The sequence below is a fragment of the Carex rostrata genome, chromosome 6 (genome assembly GCF_964058835.1).
Source record: "Carex rostrata chromosome 6, lpCarRost1.2, whole genome shotgun sequence".
NCBI classification, from domain to species: Eukaryota; Viridiplantae; Streptophyta; class Magnoliopsida; order Poales; family Cyperaceae; genus Carex; species Carex rostrata.
This window is the reverse complement of record NC_135923.1, coordinates 5,662,294-5,681,360: the sequence shown is the minus strand read 5'-3', so window position 1 is coordinate 5,681,360 and position 19,067 is coordinate 5,662,294. Positions and strand designations below refer to the sequence as shown.

Below are 19,067 nucleotides of genomic sequence, written 5' to 3'. Positions count from 1 at the left end.
GAGGGGGCGGAATTCATGGTTCTGGCGGAGGAACGAGAGAGAGGCGAAGGGGATGAAGGGCTATTGGACTGGAGGCCTCAATTTTCTAATTTCATCCTTTCAATTGAAGAGTAATTTTGGAAATATCAAAATACATATTTTATACAACAATTTTCAGAATAATTTTAATCCAATATGTATATTAAATGTATAATTGTGGAAATTTCATAAATTAATTGGTTTTGGGGTGGCAAAAAACTAATTTCAAGTTTTGAGGTGGCAAAAAACTAATTTCAATATTTTGAGGTGGCATAAAACTAATTTTCCCTTGTTTAAAAGGCCTTTCGTGCTATTTCCTTTAACATATTGTGCTAGTTAGCCCTAACTATTCTCAAAGCCCACAAATCATGACCCAAATCCCCAAAGCCCAGTGACCCGTAGGCTTTAGTTGCACAATTGAGTTTTAGCATTAAAGTGCAGGGGCACATTTAATATTTAGCATTTCAATCTGATACAACTACCATTAAACTATGACATCAATCAATTTTCTTAATCTAAAAAACCCAATTTAATAATAACATAAACATACAAGTAATATTTTATTAGTCCCATACTTATTCTAGGTTTTTTTTGTTGTTGAGGAAATTGGATAATGTAAGATCAATCAGAAAATAAAAACTTCCAACATTGATGGATTTATGCATAAAGTTGACGAAATTCAAAATTGTTCAAGAGAAATTCTTCATTATGTAAACAAGTCATTTTATTCCCAAGTGGCAAATTTAAGACTATGGTTCTGTTCGGCTACCCATGTTTCCTTAATTTCATTCTCAACTCTTATAATTTGTGACAAAATTAAAATTGACTTTGAGCTCATTTCTTTTTCCCTAGTAGTACAGGAGCTCCCAGCTCCTCTTTTCAAATTGACTTTGTTAATATTTATTTTGGTTTAAACAACTTAGAACTTCTAATTATTTTTTGCTTAATATTTGTTATTCTTAACAAGAATGATTTGTTATTTTTTTATTTTTTATTATTTCTTCTCCATGAGCAACATAAGCCTATAATTTTCTAAAAAAATATTAGATTAATTGATCAAATATAGACCGCATATCATGAAGTTTATTCATTTTATATACTAACCAGAATTTTCAAAGTCAAATTTACTCTTGAATCTAATTTGTTTTTTCATTAACAACAAGCACAATTTAATAATAAATAAAACAAATACAATTTAAACAAATACAAAGACAAAAATTAATTAAACAAACACAACATAAAATACGAGAAATTAATTAAACTAGTATAATTAAGCTAGCAACACTCAATTTTAATAGATTAAGCTAATTTGATCATAATTAGTGATTAGTATCAATACATTTAATATAGTTTAATTTTAGTATTACATCTTCTATAAAAAGAAAAAAAAATCAACATTCTAACAAATTTCTCATGCATTTGCCAAAAACCTATATTCTCATGAATTAAATAACTTTAATTTTGACAAATTGAAATTCTCATTCTCATTTTAAAAAATTATCATTTCCATACAAATTTCCGTTGCCGAACAGGCCCTAAAAACCACATGGTGTCATGGTTGCATTATATTAATGTTAAGTAAAGGAGAAAGCTCAATTACCTGTCAAAATATGCAATGCACTCACCGGAATTAATCAGTTCTAATGCACTGTTTATAAAATAACTATTTTATTCAAAATTCAAAATCCATTAGATAGTTATGGCGATAAAACATTTAGAACCTGAAATTTCCAATGCAGTGACTATATTTTAATGCACTGGGTGGGTTGCAGAGCGAGTTACAGCACGATAAATGCCTCTTAACACACGGAACAGTGGGTAACGGACTAGGTGCATTGTGTAACACACTGGTTATTTTTTTATACATAGATTTTAATTCTCTTTTTCTCCCTAGATACCATCATACCAACTATTTTCCAACCATTAATAAAGTAGTTAAAACTGATCAAATTAAGTTCCTTCTAGGCGCCTCTCTCTTTGATAGGCTTTTGAATTTTTCCTTATGAAGTCATGTGATTAGACTCAAATTTACCATAATTGCAAGTGAGAACACACTGTGAATTGGTGTAATTACAAGCTTCCATGTTCTAATCCGTTGTCAGTATGCGGCTCAAGTTTGGGACTATATGCGTGAGATTTATGAGGCTGATACGACACTTGAAACATGGGATAGGTCATGGTTTCAATACAAGAGATATTCACAGGAAAGCTAAATAAAGAATATGGACAACTCGGTTTATGGGTGTGCAGTGTGCAGTTACTGTGTAATTTGATTGTTTTCCGATTTTAAAGTTGTTTATTTATTTACTGTTAACCTGATAGCGGTATTAGGTCTGTCAAAAAAACGTATTCAGTGATTTGTTTATGTATTAATTAGAAGCTATGTTACATATGTTAGTATGTAATAATTTAGAAGTCAATAATATGATAATTTTATCATATATATTTTGTTCATTAATTTGATGATTAATAAAATGTTATTTTGTTGTCTTGCGTATTATTGTATTTATAAATCATTTCGAGTTCATGACTAGAATTGTGAAACTTCATTATATAGATGATATATACTCTTAATAGTCTCTAACCGAGGTAATTAGCAGGAACACTAATTGACCGCTACAAGGTTAGTATGTGAATTAAAAATATGGTTAAGTTTTACATACCATAGACAAGAGATGTCATTTTAATCACATAGATACATGTTCCAGGAATATGGTATTTGACAGACTCCGAACGAAATATTAAATGAAATTGTGTTCGTGTTATTAATGTTTTCATTCAGTGTTAAGTTCTAAATTATGAGGTATTCATCTTTCCTACATAAGAGATATATATGAGTGAGTGTTGTCTAGCGCTGTCCGTAAAATGTAGCTATAATTGTGGCACATCGGTGTACATAACTTATGCAGAGGAAGAGATGGTTTACCAAAAGTACTATTGTCCCTCGTATTTTATACGAGTAATAGTATCACTGGGCCCCTTGATAGAGTAAGGTTATCTGCTAGCGGTATGATTACAAAAGTAATCATATTTGATAATCTGCTTAAGATCAAGAAAATATTAAGTTTGCAAGGATGACACACACCTATCTTGAAACTGATCTGATAGCTATGAGACAAAAGAATTAACACGAGTAAATAGTTTACTAGATCGTAATATTGTACAATACAACATCTATGTAATTAGATGATCATAATGCATTCTGGCAGGTGCCTCTTATTATTTGTAGAAGTTAAAACAATTTTAATTATATTTACCTACATAACACAGATCCTATCGGGTCACACCGTATAGGATATGTAATCGGAGAATCTTATTGATTAATTATAAATTGATCATGATTAATAATAAGATGGTTCACGTGATATAATTAAATTATAAATGTCATATAAGATGACAAGCAAAGACAATGGTTAATTTATAAGCGTGCACGACACATTGTATAAAATTTACCGAAAAAACAACCGCAAAAAAATATAATTGTTCAAAAAATTATATAGATTTGTTTTGGATTTTAAATGTTAATTATATATTAATATTTTGGGCTTAAAGCCTATTAGAATTAAAGCCTTAATTAAAATTAAAAGCCCAAAGTCAAAGCCCAAAACAATTCAATTCATATTGGGCCAAAGGGCATTTTGGTCTTTTCACCTATAACCGACCCTATGGAGGGTATTTTGGTCATTTGGCAACCCATCCTATAGGCCCATAAAAGGGCATGGGGTGTAGAGAGAGAACTCACTAATTTTGTGATAGTTCGTATCGAATCGATTCGGATATCTATTTTCTCTCTCGTGTTTTCTCTCCCAAATAATGCTTCGGTTTAGAAAAGAAAGTTATACGTAATTCACGTATAATCTTGCGGGTTGTTGAATAGTGTTTTTGCAAAAGTAGCAGTATTTCTATTTTTGCACATTGTTGTGAATCAGTTTTTTTGCGGGTCATGAATAGTGTTTTTGCGAATACTGTGATTTATAGTATTTATGGCAAAATAAATAAACCGCCCTCTGGTTAGTCCTGGTGAATAACCAATAGAGGCATCAGACGTCTGGTGTTCCGAGACGAGTCGGTCTTCATTTCAATTTGAATTTGGAAACAAGGTATAAATATTATATTAATTTATTTAATTGTTAAATAGATTTAATTTTTAGAAATCAATCAAGTAGTAGATCTTTTAAGAATTAAAAGGTTTTGTCAAGGAAAGACTGGAAAAGGAACTTTTGGTGGTCTTCCGACATACCGCTTTTAATCTTCGGCTTGAGTTAGAAGTAAAATTTTTATGGTTCATTCAAAACCCTACAGCATGGATATAGATACGGATATCGTATCGGATACATACGGATACGACGATATGACAATTTTAAAAAAATTTAGGATACGATACGCCTATTATATATATATATTATTTTTTATTATTTCATATATTATATTTAAATAATCATAACTTAAATCAAATTTGTACAAAAAAAATAAAGACTTAATTCAAGTTTAAGTTAAATACTATATTTACTAGAATATATCACATGTCATACTCTAGTGTAATGATTAAATATTTTGATGATCAATTGTAGGTCCCAATTTTGATTCACGCTGACAGTAGCAGCAGAAGAAAAAAAAAAGACATTTGCATCAGTCTACAAGCGCGGTTCATAGGCACGGGCGCAGTTCACGGGTTTGATCTATTGTATCCAGTCGTATCTGTGGTGTATCGGTGGGTTTCAATGAAGTATCGGCGATTGTATCGACTGAGTAAGGATACACCACGTAAGCCAATATGCTAGCTGGCGTATCGAATACGTATCAGTGTCGTATCAGATGCATATCGGTATCCGATACGTGTGTATACGTTATGTAGTGATGTTTTCTTTCACAAGATTGATTACATCTTCTATATGGTATAAGGAACAATTGATTTAAGATTGAAAGATCCTTTTATTCTTGAAATAGTGAAATGATACATTATGAGGTGAGAAACTTGAGAGGAAAAAAAAACATATAATTACTCTTTATGATACGACCACCCAATTAAATTTAGCTAGACCGGTCATTCAAAATAATGTTTTCGAACTTCATTATCGAAGTTTGCATGTTCTTTCTCTTCATACTTCATATTTCATTTATTGTGCAAATTTTGATATTGTTTGATCATGAATGTTGTTGAACTAATGTGTTGTTTATATTTGTGTGGGTTTAATTTGCTTATTGCTTTAATTTGTGAGGTGAATTTGATTAAACATAAGAAAAGGGAAATTAGGGTCAAGGCGTATGTCCCCGAAACGCTATCCTCTGTGGAGTTTTTCCGTGCGGAGCTGTGCATTGCTTTTAATCTGGTCCGTTCGTTTCGGATCGGACAGACTGGATTAAGGGTTCACCAAATTTTGAGTTTTTTTAAAATTCGAACAAGATATGATCTGGTCCGTCCGATTCGAAACGAACGGACCAGATTAAAAGCACTGCACAGCTCCGCACGGAAAAACTCTGCAGATGATACTTTTCCGTATGTCCCCCATCCCTCCCCTTTAAGCTGCCAATTATACCAATAATTTTTTTTAATTTGAGAATTAAAAAGACTTGAGAGGTGATCAGACAATGAAAATAGAGTTAGAGGCAAGTGTAGTGAGACTAAGATACGTAGGTGATCAGATGTGGTCAAGAGAGCAGCTAGGATGGTACTGACTAGAATAGAAATTATGTATTTCTCAGATTTAGCATTATGCTATATATGTTATCGTTTTAGTTAAATGGGATATAACTTTAAATTGCAGATAGATCGGCTCTCTTTTAGTCTTTTTTGAAGCATTTAGTATTTTAGTGTGACCGTGATATCTATCGAGATGTTTCCAATGTCCACTTGGAATATACTATAGATGACAATGGACTTACGTGAGAGTACGGGTTGTCAGAAGTAACTCAAATTTTGAATTTAGATCCGGACGAGATAAAATGCACTAATATTCGTGCCAAAAGATATCTTACTGTTCGGATCTAAACTCAAAATTTGAGTTGCTTTAGGTGATATGAATTCCTTACATAGGAGGCCCGCCATAGCGTGGGGGGTGGGCCATATTACAAATGAGGTTGTTGTACCCTTCGGCAGCAGTCCGTTTCAGTGCTTTTCATACCACGTGGGTTATAGTACCCTTTGATTTCGATTTATGAAGGAATATCTCAATTTCTCGTGGTCCATGCGGCTTTGCCATCACGCTTTATTTTTGTTTCAGCAAAGTTTTACTCTGCAACAAAAAGGAATGAAAGTAAAATTTGCCGACTTTTCATTAATATCCAACTTAAAATATAAAATATCAATTATATCCATGTTTCGAAGTTTTTAATAAAAATACCTAAACCGTGATCTAATTTCACGGTTTGAATTAAAAATTCTAAACTGTGAAATTAGATCACAGTTTGGGATTTTATTTTATTTTTGGCACTATAAATATCATGTTTCTCTTTTCTCTCTCTCAAACTCATCAGAATTGAAAGTGAGCAAGAGAGAAAAAGAAGACGATTTTGAGGAAAAAGAGATTTTAGAGGCGATATTCGAATAAATTATTTTTTTTTATTTTTTTAATTAATCTTTTTCTTGCAACTTAATTGTTAGGAATTATTATGAAGTGTTACAAACTGCTCTAGACAAATTGTTATAAATTTTTATGAATTGTTTAGAATTAATACCCAATGTCTAATCCATCACTATTATTTGAAACCTTAGTTCTCACTATGTCACATGGAGAAAAAAAGAGAAATTATTAACAATTTTTGAAAGAGTAAAGCTCTCGCGAGAGGCGATTGCAACGTATGTTTTCACCCAAAAATGCCGAAGAATTCTTGAGCACTGTTGATCCATCAATTAGAGAAATGCTTGACGAGGGCTGGGAAGACAGAAACCCTCCAACTGGATGGAGACATTGCAACTTATGTCAGGTGAAGGAAGATATGGTAGATATGTTATTTTGTTTTAATTGTGGCAGAGTTGTTTACCACAATTGTATCGACAAGAATGCAGATCCGGTGAATGACGCTCATCTCACTAAGTGGGAGTGTCTTTCATGCGTACGCCAAGCTATGGACAAGAAGAAAGCAAGTTCCTCATCTCGTAAACCATAGGCTGGATTGTATTGTATCGTTGTATTTTATGAACTCTATTGTCTTGTATAATTTTATGTTTGAACTCTAATGGTTTTTAGTATCTTGATTTTATGTTGTATTATTTTATGAACTTTATTGTAATGTATTATTTTATGTTTTATCTGAATTATAGTATTTTATGTTGTAGTATTTCATGTTTGAATATGGATAGTAGTATTTCATGTTTGTAACTTAGAGAAGACGGTTTCGATGGAATTGTTAAGTTGTCAAACATTCATCTAATAAAAATAGTTCTCAACATATACAAATAAAGTTCATACAAACTTCAAATAAAAATAGTTCTCAAACCTACATCTAATTAAATAAGTTCACAATAAGCATGCAAGTTAATTTCTACACGCTTAAAATGAATTTCGAAGAACCGATCAATTCCCATTGATGGTCTACTAGTTGTACTAGATGGCTCTGTTTGTGCCTGGCTGGGTACCGTATTGCCTCTCCTCCCTCCACGTTCTCTAGTTGACCTCTTTGGCTGGGTACCAGATGGTTCTGCTTGCATCCCAACTGTTGGGGTTTTGACTATTCAAACCCATTAATTAGCTTAAGATGCAGAAAGACTGTAAAATAAAAATTTTACTTCTAACTTAAGCCAAGGATTAAACGAGGTATGTCAGGAAACATTCCAAGGCGGTCCACCTTCCGTATTCATTGGGCATCAAAACCCAATTTAATCTTTTTACATATCTACTCTATGATTGATTTTTAAAACTTTAATCTACTTACCAATTAAATATATTAATATAACATTTATACCTTTGTTTCCAAATTACAATTGGAATGCAGACCGAGCGAGAATAGCGACTCCGGGAATGACTCATCTCGGAGTATTAGACGTCTCATACCTCTATCGGTTATCCACCAGGACTAACCAGAGAGCGGTTTATTTCTTTTTCCAGAAATATCGTAAACCATGAAATTCTACAAAAACACTATTCATCGAGAAAAGGATAAAATAACAATATTTACAACCCGCAGTTATTCCAATTCACTAATAAGCAAAAACAGAAATACCGCGACTTTCGCAAATATATTATTTTTGAATCCCATAACAACCGTAAACTGAGAAAAAGAGAAAATAGATTACCGAATTGATTCGGTATCAAGTGAATTAGTGATCTTCTCTCTACCCCACCCCTCTATTTATAGGCATTTGAGGAGGTTCGACCAATGACCAAAATACCCCCAAAGTTCGGCCTATTTACAAGAATGTCATAGAGGTGTTCAATTTGGTTTTGTGCAATTTGGTTGGATAAGAATAATGACATGTCATGTGGATAAGGATGACATGTGAAAAGATCAAAATGCCATCGACCCAAATTCAATTAATATCCATATAATTATTCTGAACAATTATATTTCTTACGGTTGTTGTTTCGGTAACTTTTATACAACGTGTCGTGCACGTTTATAAATTAACCGTTTGTTTCTACTTGTCATCTTATATGACATTTATAATTTAATTATAACACGTATAATTAATTATAACCATCTTATTATTAATCATGATCAATTTATAATTAATCAATAAGATTCTCCGATTACATATCCTATACGGTGTGACCCGATAGGATCTGTGTTATGTAGGTAAATATAATTAAAATTGTTTTAACTTCTGCAAATAATAAGAGGCACCTGCCATAATGCATTATGATCATCTAATTACATAGATGATGTTGTATTGTACAATATTACGATCTAGTAAACTATTTACTCGTGTTAATTCTTTTGTCTCATAGCTATCAGATCAGTTTCAAGATAGGTGTGTGTCATCCTTGCAAACTTAATATTTTCTTGATCTTAAGCAGATTATCAAATATGATTACTTTTGTAATCATACCGCTAGTAGATAACCTTACTCTATCAAGGGGCCCAGTGATACTATTACTCGTATAAAATACGAGGGACAATAGTACTTTTGGTAAACCATCTCTTCCTCTGCATAAGTTATGTACACCGATGTGCCACAATTATAGCTACATTTTACGGACAGCGCTAGACAACACTCACTCATATATATCTCTTATGTAGGAAAGATGAATACCTCATAATTTAGAACTTAACACTGAATGAAAACATTAATAACACGAACACAATTTCATTTAATATTTCGTTCGGAGTCTGTCAAATACCATATTCCTGGAACATGTATCTATGTGATTAAAATGACATCTCTTGTCTATGGTATGTAAAACTTAACCATATTTTTAATTCACATACTAACCTTGTAGCGGTCAATTAGTGTTCCTGCTAATTACCTCGGTTAGAGACTATTAAGAGTATATATCATCTATATAATGAAGTTTCACAATTCTAGTCATGAACTCGAAATGATTTATAAATACAATAATACGCAAGACAACAAAATAACATTTTATTAATCATCAAATTAATGAACAAAATATATATGATAAAATTATCATATTATTGACTTCTAAATTATTACATACTAACATATGTAACATAGCTTCTAATTAATACATAAACAAATCACTGAATACGTTTTTTTGACAGACCTAATACCGCTATCAGGTTAACAGTAAATAAATAAACAACTTTAAAATCGGAAAACAATCAAATTACACAGTAGCTGCACACTGCACACCCATAAACCGAGTTGTCCATATTCTTTATTTAGCTTTCCTGTGAATATCTCTTGTATTGAAACCATGACCTATCCCATGTTTCAAGTGTCGTATCAGCCTCATAAATCTCACGCATATAGTCCCAAACTTGAGCCGCATACTGACAACGGATTAGAACATGGAAGCTTGTAATTACACCAATTCACAGTATGTTCTCACTTGCAATTATGGTAAATTTGAGTCTAATCACATGACTTCATAAGGAAAAATTCAAAAGCCTATCAAAGAGAGAGGCGCCTAGAAGGAACTTAATTTGATCAGTTTTAACTACTTTATTAATGGTTGGAAAATAGTTGGTATGATGGTATCTAGGGAGAAAAAGAGAATTAAAATCTATGTATAAACAAATAACCAGTGTGTTACACAATGCACCTAGTCCGTTACCCACTGTTCCGTGTGTTAAGAGGCATTTATCGTGCTGTAACTCGCTCTGCAACCCACCCAGTGCATTAAAATATAGTCACTGCATTGGAAATTTCAGGTTCTAAATGTTTTATCGCCATAACTATCTAATGGATTTTGAATTTTGAATAAAATAGTTATTTTATAAACAGTGCATTAGAACTGATTAATTCCGGTGAGTGCATTGCATATTTTGACAGGTAATTGAGCTTTCTCCTTTACTTAACATTAATATAATGCAACCATGACACCATGTGGTTTTTAGGGCCTGTTCGGCAACGGAAATTTGTATGGAAATGATAATTTTTTAAAATGAGAATGAGAATTTCAATTTGTCAAAATCAAAGTTATTTAATTCATGAGAATATAGGTTTTTGACAAATGCATGAGAAATTTGTTAGAATGTTGATTTTTTTTCTTTTTATAGAAGATGTAATACTAAAATTAAACTATATTAAATGTATTGATACTAATCACTAATTATGATCAAATTAGCTTAATCTATTAAAATTGAGTGTTGCTAGCTTAATTATACTAGTTTAATTAATTTCTCGTATTTTATGTTGTGTTTGTTTAATTAATTTTTGTCTTTGTATTTGTTTAAATTGTATTTGTTTTATTTATTATTAAATTGTGCTTGTTGTTAATGAAAAAACAAATTAGATTCAAGAGTAAATTTGACTTTGAAAATTCTGGTTAGTATATAAAATGAATAAACTTCATGATATGCGGTCTATATTTGATCAATTAATCTAATATTTTTTTAGAAAATTATAGGCTTATGTTGCTCATGGAGAAGAAATAATAAAAAATAAAAAAATAACACATCATTCTTGTTAAGAATAACAAATATTAAGCAAAAATAATTAGAAGTTCTAAGTTGTTTAAACCAAAATAAATATTAACAAAGTCAATTTGAAAAGAGGAGCTGGGAGCTCCTGTACTACTAGGGAAAAAGAAATGAGCTCAAAGTCAATTTTAATTTTGTCACAAATTATAAGAGTTGAGAATGAAATTAAGGAAACATGGGTAGCCGAACAGAACCATAGTCCGGTGCAATGGTTAAATTATTTAGTTTTTTTGTCCAAAAAAAAATCAAGGAAACATGGGTAGCCGAACAGAACCATAGTCTTAAATTTGCCACTTAGGAATAAAATGACTTGTTTACATAATGAAGAATTTCTCTTGAACAATCTTGAATTTCGTCAACTTTATGCATAAATCCGGGTGAGGAGATTTCTATAATTATTCTTGAAAATAATGTTCGACGGCTTAACCCAACCCTCTCATTCAAAAATTCTTCAGCAGCACTAAGGCTCAAGACAACCTCATTAAAACAATATTCATTTAAAAAAGCGACAGTCGCATTACTTGAAATATTTAAGGAAACAAACACAAACCCATGAAATATTCAATTTACACTGTAGGGGTTGCTTCGCAGTTGCAATCTAAATCAAATATACAACAACAGAGAAACAGGACAAAGTCCTCATTTCTCTTGCTCTTGTTACAATTTATAAACATTACACACAACAAAATGACTGCATCTCATACACTCCGATTCTCGAAATATTTTTTTTTTCTTTTTACCCCCCCCCCAAAAAAAAAAAAAAAAGAATCACACGCAACCCACAAACAATCCCCCACCAAACCTACCCCCTCCTCTTTCCTTCATCGTCATTGTACACACATGTTAATCACTCCAAAAGATTAGTAGAATTTCAAAAATAAGTTGAGCAACTTAATCCTCCATGTTGCAGTCATTTTGGGAAGTTGGAAGCTCGATAGCAATCAGAAAGAAACATCTTTCAGATTCCCTTATGTATTGGACTTCACCTCCCAATAATTTAAGTAGCTTGCGGCCAATGCTGAGTGCAAGACCCTCTTGACTACTCCAGCGGCTGTTGTGAAACATATCTTGAACCATCTCAGCAGGAAGCCCCTCTCCCGGGCATGCAAATCTGGACAACAAAACAAATTATAAAAATTTCAGTCTTATTTCCCAAGTAATAGTATTATGATAATATAGAAAATGACTAAAATGGGAACAGAATGACAGACCTAAACAGAAAGTGTATGGTTTCGGTCCCATCAGCACTCCTCTTAGGAGTTAATTTGACTTGGATCTCTACCCAGCCATTCTCTGATGGTGCACAGCGCACCATACTCATCAAGAAATCTGCTAGAACTTGCTGGATCCGGCACTGGTCCCCATATGCAGAGGTCACCTTTATTTCTTCAGGTATGTCACGTATTATTTGCAACCCCCTTTCTCTGAGCATAATCATGACTTGGCTTACTACTGAATTTATTACGCTCTCTACTAGAAATTCACTCTTTTCAATCGTCAATGATCTGCATATGTTTAAAAAAGTATAAAAACAAAAAACTTAATCAATGCTGTATATTACTATATTTAAATAGGCATAAATATATTAACTAAACCAAAAAAATATATTAATTCAATGCTTAGCACTAACCCATCTTCTATATACTGTAAATTGGCATCTTTTATGATATTGTACATCTGACGTTCACATGAGACGCTTGTTTCTAGAAACTGCTTCTGATCCTCATTCATATCTGTCATCTCCAAAAGTGAGTTTGTAAACCGAATACCACTCAATGGGTTCTTTATCTCCTGACAAAGATAGGCCAATTCCTTCATCCTCAAATAGCATTTCTTCTCCTGCTGCCTCTGAATTTCTAGTGCCTGATGTAGCTCTGGACTTGCAATTTGCAAGAAACAAAATGCACCTGTAGGTTGTCCATCCATGTCTCTCCTCGTGTTTGCAGTCAACAATGCCTACAAAAGTAGCAGGCAAACCAGTTAGTGGAGGGAAATTTATTGCTGGAGATATACATGAAATGTAGCAACAATGTTTAGCTAAAAGTCAATACTGACACATGCATTGAAATGTCTTACTGATAAGTGCATCCTACAAGAATGCATCTCCACGAATCATTGTACATGCATGCATGTGCACATGTGCATGCACAAACATGCAAGCTATACATGAGCAAAAGAAAGAACTGAATCTATCCTCCAAGATGAACTAATATGAGAAAAATAAAAATGCAATTAACAAGCCAAAAAGAAGAAAAAAGAAAGAGAAGAACAAAATCATTTGGAAATGGTAATTCATACCTGCACATACTTCTTATCTTTATCATAGAACGAAAATGGGAATTTATCGGTATCTTTCCCCCCAATCGCATTATGGACCACGACCATGAATTTAGTCAGTGCATCAGGTCCTCTCAGACGGCAAAAGCTGCCAAAAACCTCACCCACCAACATCTTCCCCATCATCTCCCCTCTGGACCACCCCGTCAGTTTCTCCATTGCCGTGTTCCACTCAGAACAGCACGTATTTTCATCAGCCGCAAATATGGGAGGGATTAGAGCGTTCGGGCTGTGCACTATGGCCTTATAGTCTCCTTGTATGTTTATAAATTTGTCCATGACCACTTTCTGGCCTGTTACGTCCTGGGCCAAGAAACACACACCAACTATATTGCCCTTGTAGTCCCTGCTTGAGCAGGCATTGACTACTACGAAAATGGCATTCTTTTGTTCTTGCGAGTCAACAAATGTTTTCAGTTTTATCTCCACATTTCTATCTTCTTCTCCTGCAAGAAAGTCAGATCAACTTTTTTAAACATGGCAGACAAAAATAAAGAGATTCCTAAGAGGCCTAAATACAATTAATAGCTAAATTAATATGTGAAATTTTAAGAATAGATGCAAGAGCTATCACATACCTCTCAGTGCTCGGTGTAGAAAATTATCTACAACCTCCTCGAACTCCTTAAACACCAAATCATGCACCAATGACTTCCCCATTGCATCCTCCCTTGAAAGACCCGTTAACTCAGCAACCTTGGCATTCCATCCATTAATCATCCCATCAGAGTCAACCGCAAAAATCGGCACAGTAGCTGTTTCAATCAACCTAACCATCTCTTTTGCGACTGAACTCAGCTCATCTATTCCTTGCAACTGCAAATCCCCTAGCTGACTGTTGATGATTGCCCTAGAGTTGTTGACTCCCTCACCCATGTCCCTGAAAGAATCACGTAAAATGAGTTGCAGCGAGTGAATTGCATCCATCTCGGAACTTTCCCAAGGCAAGCTCCGGCTTTGGACCACCTCTAGAAATGCTTTGAAAGATGAACGGGGGTGCATTCTCTGCCCATCGTCTTTATCCTCTGGGTGGTGCTTTGCACCTCCCCATTTGATCTCTTTGGCTGTGTGGGACCTGAACCAGAAAAGGTAATCCTTTGTAGTGGTATAAGCAACGGCCATGCCGCAGACTGCATCACCTAGAGCAGCTGCACCTGGGTATCCGGCATCTGCCAAGCTGTCCGTGCTTAGCCCAGTTGAGTCGCTGTGGCAAGATGAGAGCCATTCAATTATGTCCTTAATCTGAGCCTCAGTAGGTGTGACCCCTATTGGGTAGTACCTAAAAGCAGGAAGGAGAACTTAAAAAAAGAAGATAAAAAATGAAAGAAAAAGAGGTCACTAAGCTAAAAGTGGCATCATTCCGTCACCCAACTTTACTTCATCTTCCTCAAGTCAACAAACATTCATGTGTCCCAATTAACTGACAGATCTCTATTGTCCAAGAAGCATAAAGGTTGAACCACTTCTAAATAGTCTTCTCCATACTTCTCCAACTCTCCCTTGGTCCTACTTTTCTAGTAACTCTTTCAATTAGAATTGTAGAAATAAGAACAAAGGCAAAGAGAAAATCTAGGATGTGGGTGGTGACAGTAGAAGGTAAGTAGAAAGAGGTAGCACATAACAGAGAGACATGGAAGGAGAGAGGATGGAGAGAAGTGGAAACAATACTTCATACCATTTGTTTCTTTTTGGAAAGGAGAGACAAACAAGATCTGGACCAAATAAAACATTCAATGATTTGAGGACAAACTAAACTTCTATAGGTGATTTAGAAAGTTGGTACTGTTTAGTGAACCTCATGGAAAATCTACCAAAATACATTAAAAGATATAAATTGCCAGTTTTTTTTTTTCTTTTTCTGCAGTAACATTGCTACTACAACTGCTTTTTTTTTTTTTTTTGATAACCCAAAAATGCTGAAGTCAAACTGTAACATTCAAGTATCTTATAGAACTAATAATTAATCAGTAGGTCCATTAAATTTCCCACACATTCACACTATTGGAACATTACAAAATAAGATCCAGGAACCTGATAAATTTTTGGGCTATTAAAATGCTTAAGATGCTGTAATGACAAGACTTTCTAATTCTCATTTGTTAGCCAACAAGATATGCTAAACCATATTAAGTAAAAAGAGCATACGATACCTGCCATGGTAGAACATAGCCGCACCATCACACTTCACCAAGTCCATAATACTTGGGCTCTGAGTAACTATACCTGTAGGCGATTCCCGCAAAAGCATATCACACAGTAAAGTCTGGGTCCTTAGAATATGTTTCTCAGACATCTGAAGCGCCAGCTGGAGCTCCATGTTTAATTGTAAGGCAAATGCCTGCATCATAAACTCGCATGCATATCGAAGTGGAAATGGGATGCATCTTGGTGAAGTGTGGTGACAGACAACCAGGCCCCACAACTTCATCTGAGTGGTACCACGGGATGAAGAAGATGACCGCAAGGGCTCATCATCTGGTGAGTTAATTATCACGGCCATGGCAAGTGACGCAATAGAGCCCATGTTAGCCATGTATTGGGAATGGCAACCATGTGGGGCTCGCAGGGTTGACCCAACAAGACAAAGTGGTTGGCGAAGTGACTTGTCTTGAATAATGCAGACAGGGGACGCATGACAATCAGCTATCATTCTGACCCTATTTTGCCTGAAGAGAAATCGTGATGCCTGGGGGATGTCAGTAGCTGGATAGTGTAACCCTAGGTAGGGTTCTAAATCGGGTCTACGTGACTCCGCAACCACTTCACCATGTTCATCTTCATGGAATTTGTAAACCATCACCCGATCGTACCCAGTGAGTTCACGCACAAGCTCCACAACTGTGTCACATAAGAGCTTAATGTCCCCACCAGGAAGAGCTTGGAGACGGGAAATGGCACGGACCGCAAGTTTTTGTGACTGTACAGCTCCAGCAATGGAGAGTGCAGGATCCTCTGAACGTGCAGGCTCAAGATCTATTACTAGGCCTACATCAATTCGGTGTATAATGGCATAGAAAGGTCGACCTGAGGCTCGAGAATGGATCCATAATGGATTTAGTATGGATATTTCACGGGCTGAGGCAGCCTTCTCAATAGGGCCGGATGAGGAAGGGGCAAAGAGAGAGCGCACATCTGTGCCTGTCAAATTCGGTATTACAATTTTTGTGGGACTTGCAAGCAACCAATCCTAAATTTTCAAAATTTATAATTTTGAGAATCTGTTGAACTTAATGCTGATAATAGGTGCCAATTATATTTTTTGAAACACTTAGTAGTAGCCAGGGGCGGATTTACCTTTGTCAAATGGGGGTCAACTGACCACCCATTTATTATAAAAATCCATAAATTTGTACTATAGATTATAATATGAAAAATAAAATTGCTATATGTATACTAAATTTGACCCCCATTTAGTTTCTAAAATTTGTAAGCTTGACCCCGATACTTCTTTTAAAGAAATATATAGTGAGTTCTATGAATCTTTTATGTGTATATTGACCCTCATATATCAAAATCCTGCCTCCGCCCCCGGTAGTAGCCTGTAGCTACCAAGTTAATAGGTACCAATTATAATTGTGATGCACTTTGGGTCACAATTTAGTACTTTTCCCACGGGGAGGAGGAAATGCCACTAAACAGCCCCGTTTTGAAAAACGAACAATACTTTTAATGACAAAGCGCACCTTTCAATGGTTTGTTTAGTTATTTTAATACATTCTAAAATGGGTAACTCACAGTGACGTTACCTTTACGTTCTTCTTGAGATTACAAGTTTGGTATGTTCAGCTCCCAACTTAGTTCTTTTTAATTAAGTCAAACTGTTAAAAAAAATTAATACCTAATGCTGCAAGTACCAGTTCGATTAAAAAATCACCAACACCACAACTAGAAAGAAGAAGAAATAGAAATCTCACCAATGGTGAGGGGATCCGGCCGCCCATCAAGCGTCGGCACAGAGTGGTGCAGCGACAAATCGAGCAACTCTGGTGCATTCTCACTATATGCAATTACTTTAAACGTGCTCTCATCAATAGCCAGCGTGCATCCAAATGGCTGTATGTGGCCCCCACGCTGGATTTTCGATAAATAGGCTGTGATCTGCTGCTCAGGTGTGACCGACAGACCAGGAGGCGTTCTGATAGACTGGGAGTAGTTGAAAGACCGGCCCGACTCGCCGGATTGTTCGAAAACGGCGTGGAGGCGAGCGTCTATAGTGTATTGAGCTATGGCCTTGCTCACTGAGTCGGTTGCTGTGGCAGTGGCGGGACTGTTGGTGGGATTTGCTGTGGCGGTTGCGGTCGCGGTTGGGGTGGCGCTGGCGGTGGGTGTGTTTGTGTTGGTCGGTGTCAAGCGGGGGTTGCTGCCTCCGGTGAAACGGGAATGGGTTGTGCGTGACCCACGGCTGCCCGAGGCCATTTGACTTTTGTTTGTGGTTAAATTGTGAGGAGATACAGGATGGGGGAGTTTTGTGGTTTAGCTCGTTTGAGCTGGTTTCGTTACTGTCAGCATAGAGGGAGAAGAAAAGAGAGGATTCTCGCAAAGAGAGAGAGAGAGAGAGAGAGAGAGAGAGACGGGGAAGCGAGGGACTACTAGTGGAGGTGAAGATAAAAGGTGGGAGAGTGATGGCTGCCTGGATAATTAATACTTGGTTCTTTTCTGTAATTAAACTTTGGGCCGAATTTTTTATTAATAGAAATAAAATAAAATAAATATTTAAAAACAACATAACTTTTGAGTTTTTGCGAAAACTAAGTAGATCGGGTTCTGTAAACCCGTCCCACCGGACGGGTCCAATTGACCCGTCCCGGTTCCCTCTTAATCACTTAGCTTAATCATCAAATTCATTCGCGCAAAAAAAGGAAAAAAAAAAAACTCGGACGGTACTACACAACCCGTCCTGGATCAAAAAAATAAAAAAATTGTCGGACGGGTTAAGCAAGCCCGTCCGCCGTCTATCAAAAAAAAAAAAAAAAAAAAAGAAGAAAGAAAATCTGGACGGGTTAAGTAACCCCGTCCAGAATTTCAAATTAATCTTTACCGTTAGTGCATTTATTTTTTGAACGTTTTTTTACCGCTTGACTTTATACTAAATTAATTCGAACGTTTAAAATTTTCACATGTAGATGCATCACTCGCAAGATAGGCAGGTTCTAACGGTTTGGATTCGTCATTTGAAACCGATTTAATAAGTTTTGGAGTTAAGCTCACCAAACACTTTGGTGAACTTAAACACAACTAAACTAGTTCTATTCATAATATAATATATATATATATATATATAAGTATATTAATATAATGAGTTAGGCTGGGGTGCTATGGATAGCATAGTGGCCTCTATGCTACGGCTCAATATTCGAGTTTCCAAAATCCGAACGATCGATCCGAACCGTTCATCTTATTCTCCATATTAATATCTGCTTGGAGACCAAATTTTACATTTTTCTGAATTTTTTTACTATTTATTAAGTATTTTACAAAATTGTTGATCCAACGGTGGCTGCACAAAACAGTAAAACCGTTGGATTAGCGATTTTCAAAGTGGCTTAATAAATAGTAAAAAAATTCAGAAAATTATAAAATTTGGTCTCCAAGCAGATATTAATATGGAGAATAAGATGAACGGTTTGGATCGACCGTTTGGATTTTGGAAACTCGAATATTGAGCCGTA

General features: G+C 35.1%; 1 protein-coding gene across 1 annotated transcript; it reads right to left on the bottom strand.

The window, feature by feature from the left end:
• Positions 1–11,607: 11,607 nt before the first annotated feature.
• On the bottom strand, positions 11,608–18,002 carry LOC144555395 (phytochrome B-like). The gene is made up of 7 exons (XM_078303707.1): positions 17,313–18,002; positions 15,549–16,536; positions 13,977–14,677; positions 13,360–13,844; positions 12,692–13,017; positions 12,273–12,566; positions 11,608–12,172 (listed from the first exon to the last, which is right to left on the bottom strand). Exons 1-7 carry the CDS (start codon positions 17,812–17,814, stop codon positions 11,953–11,955), a joined length of 3,516 nt encoding a protein of 1,171 aa, XP_078159833.1. The 5' UTR covers positions 17,815–18,002; the 3' UTR covers positions 11,608–11,952.
• Positions 18,003–19,067: the final 1,065 nt, after the last annotated feature.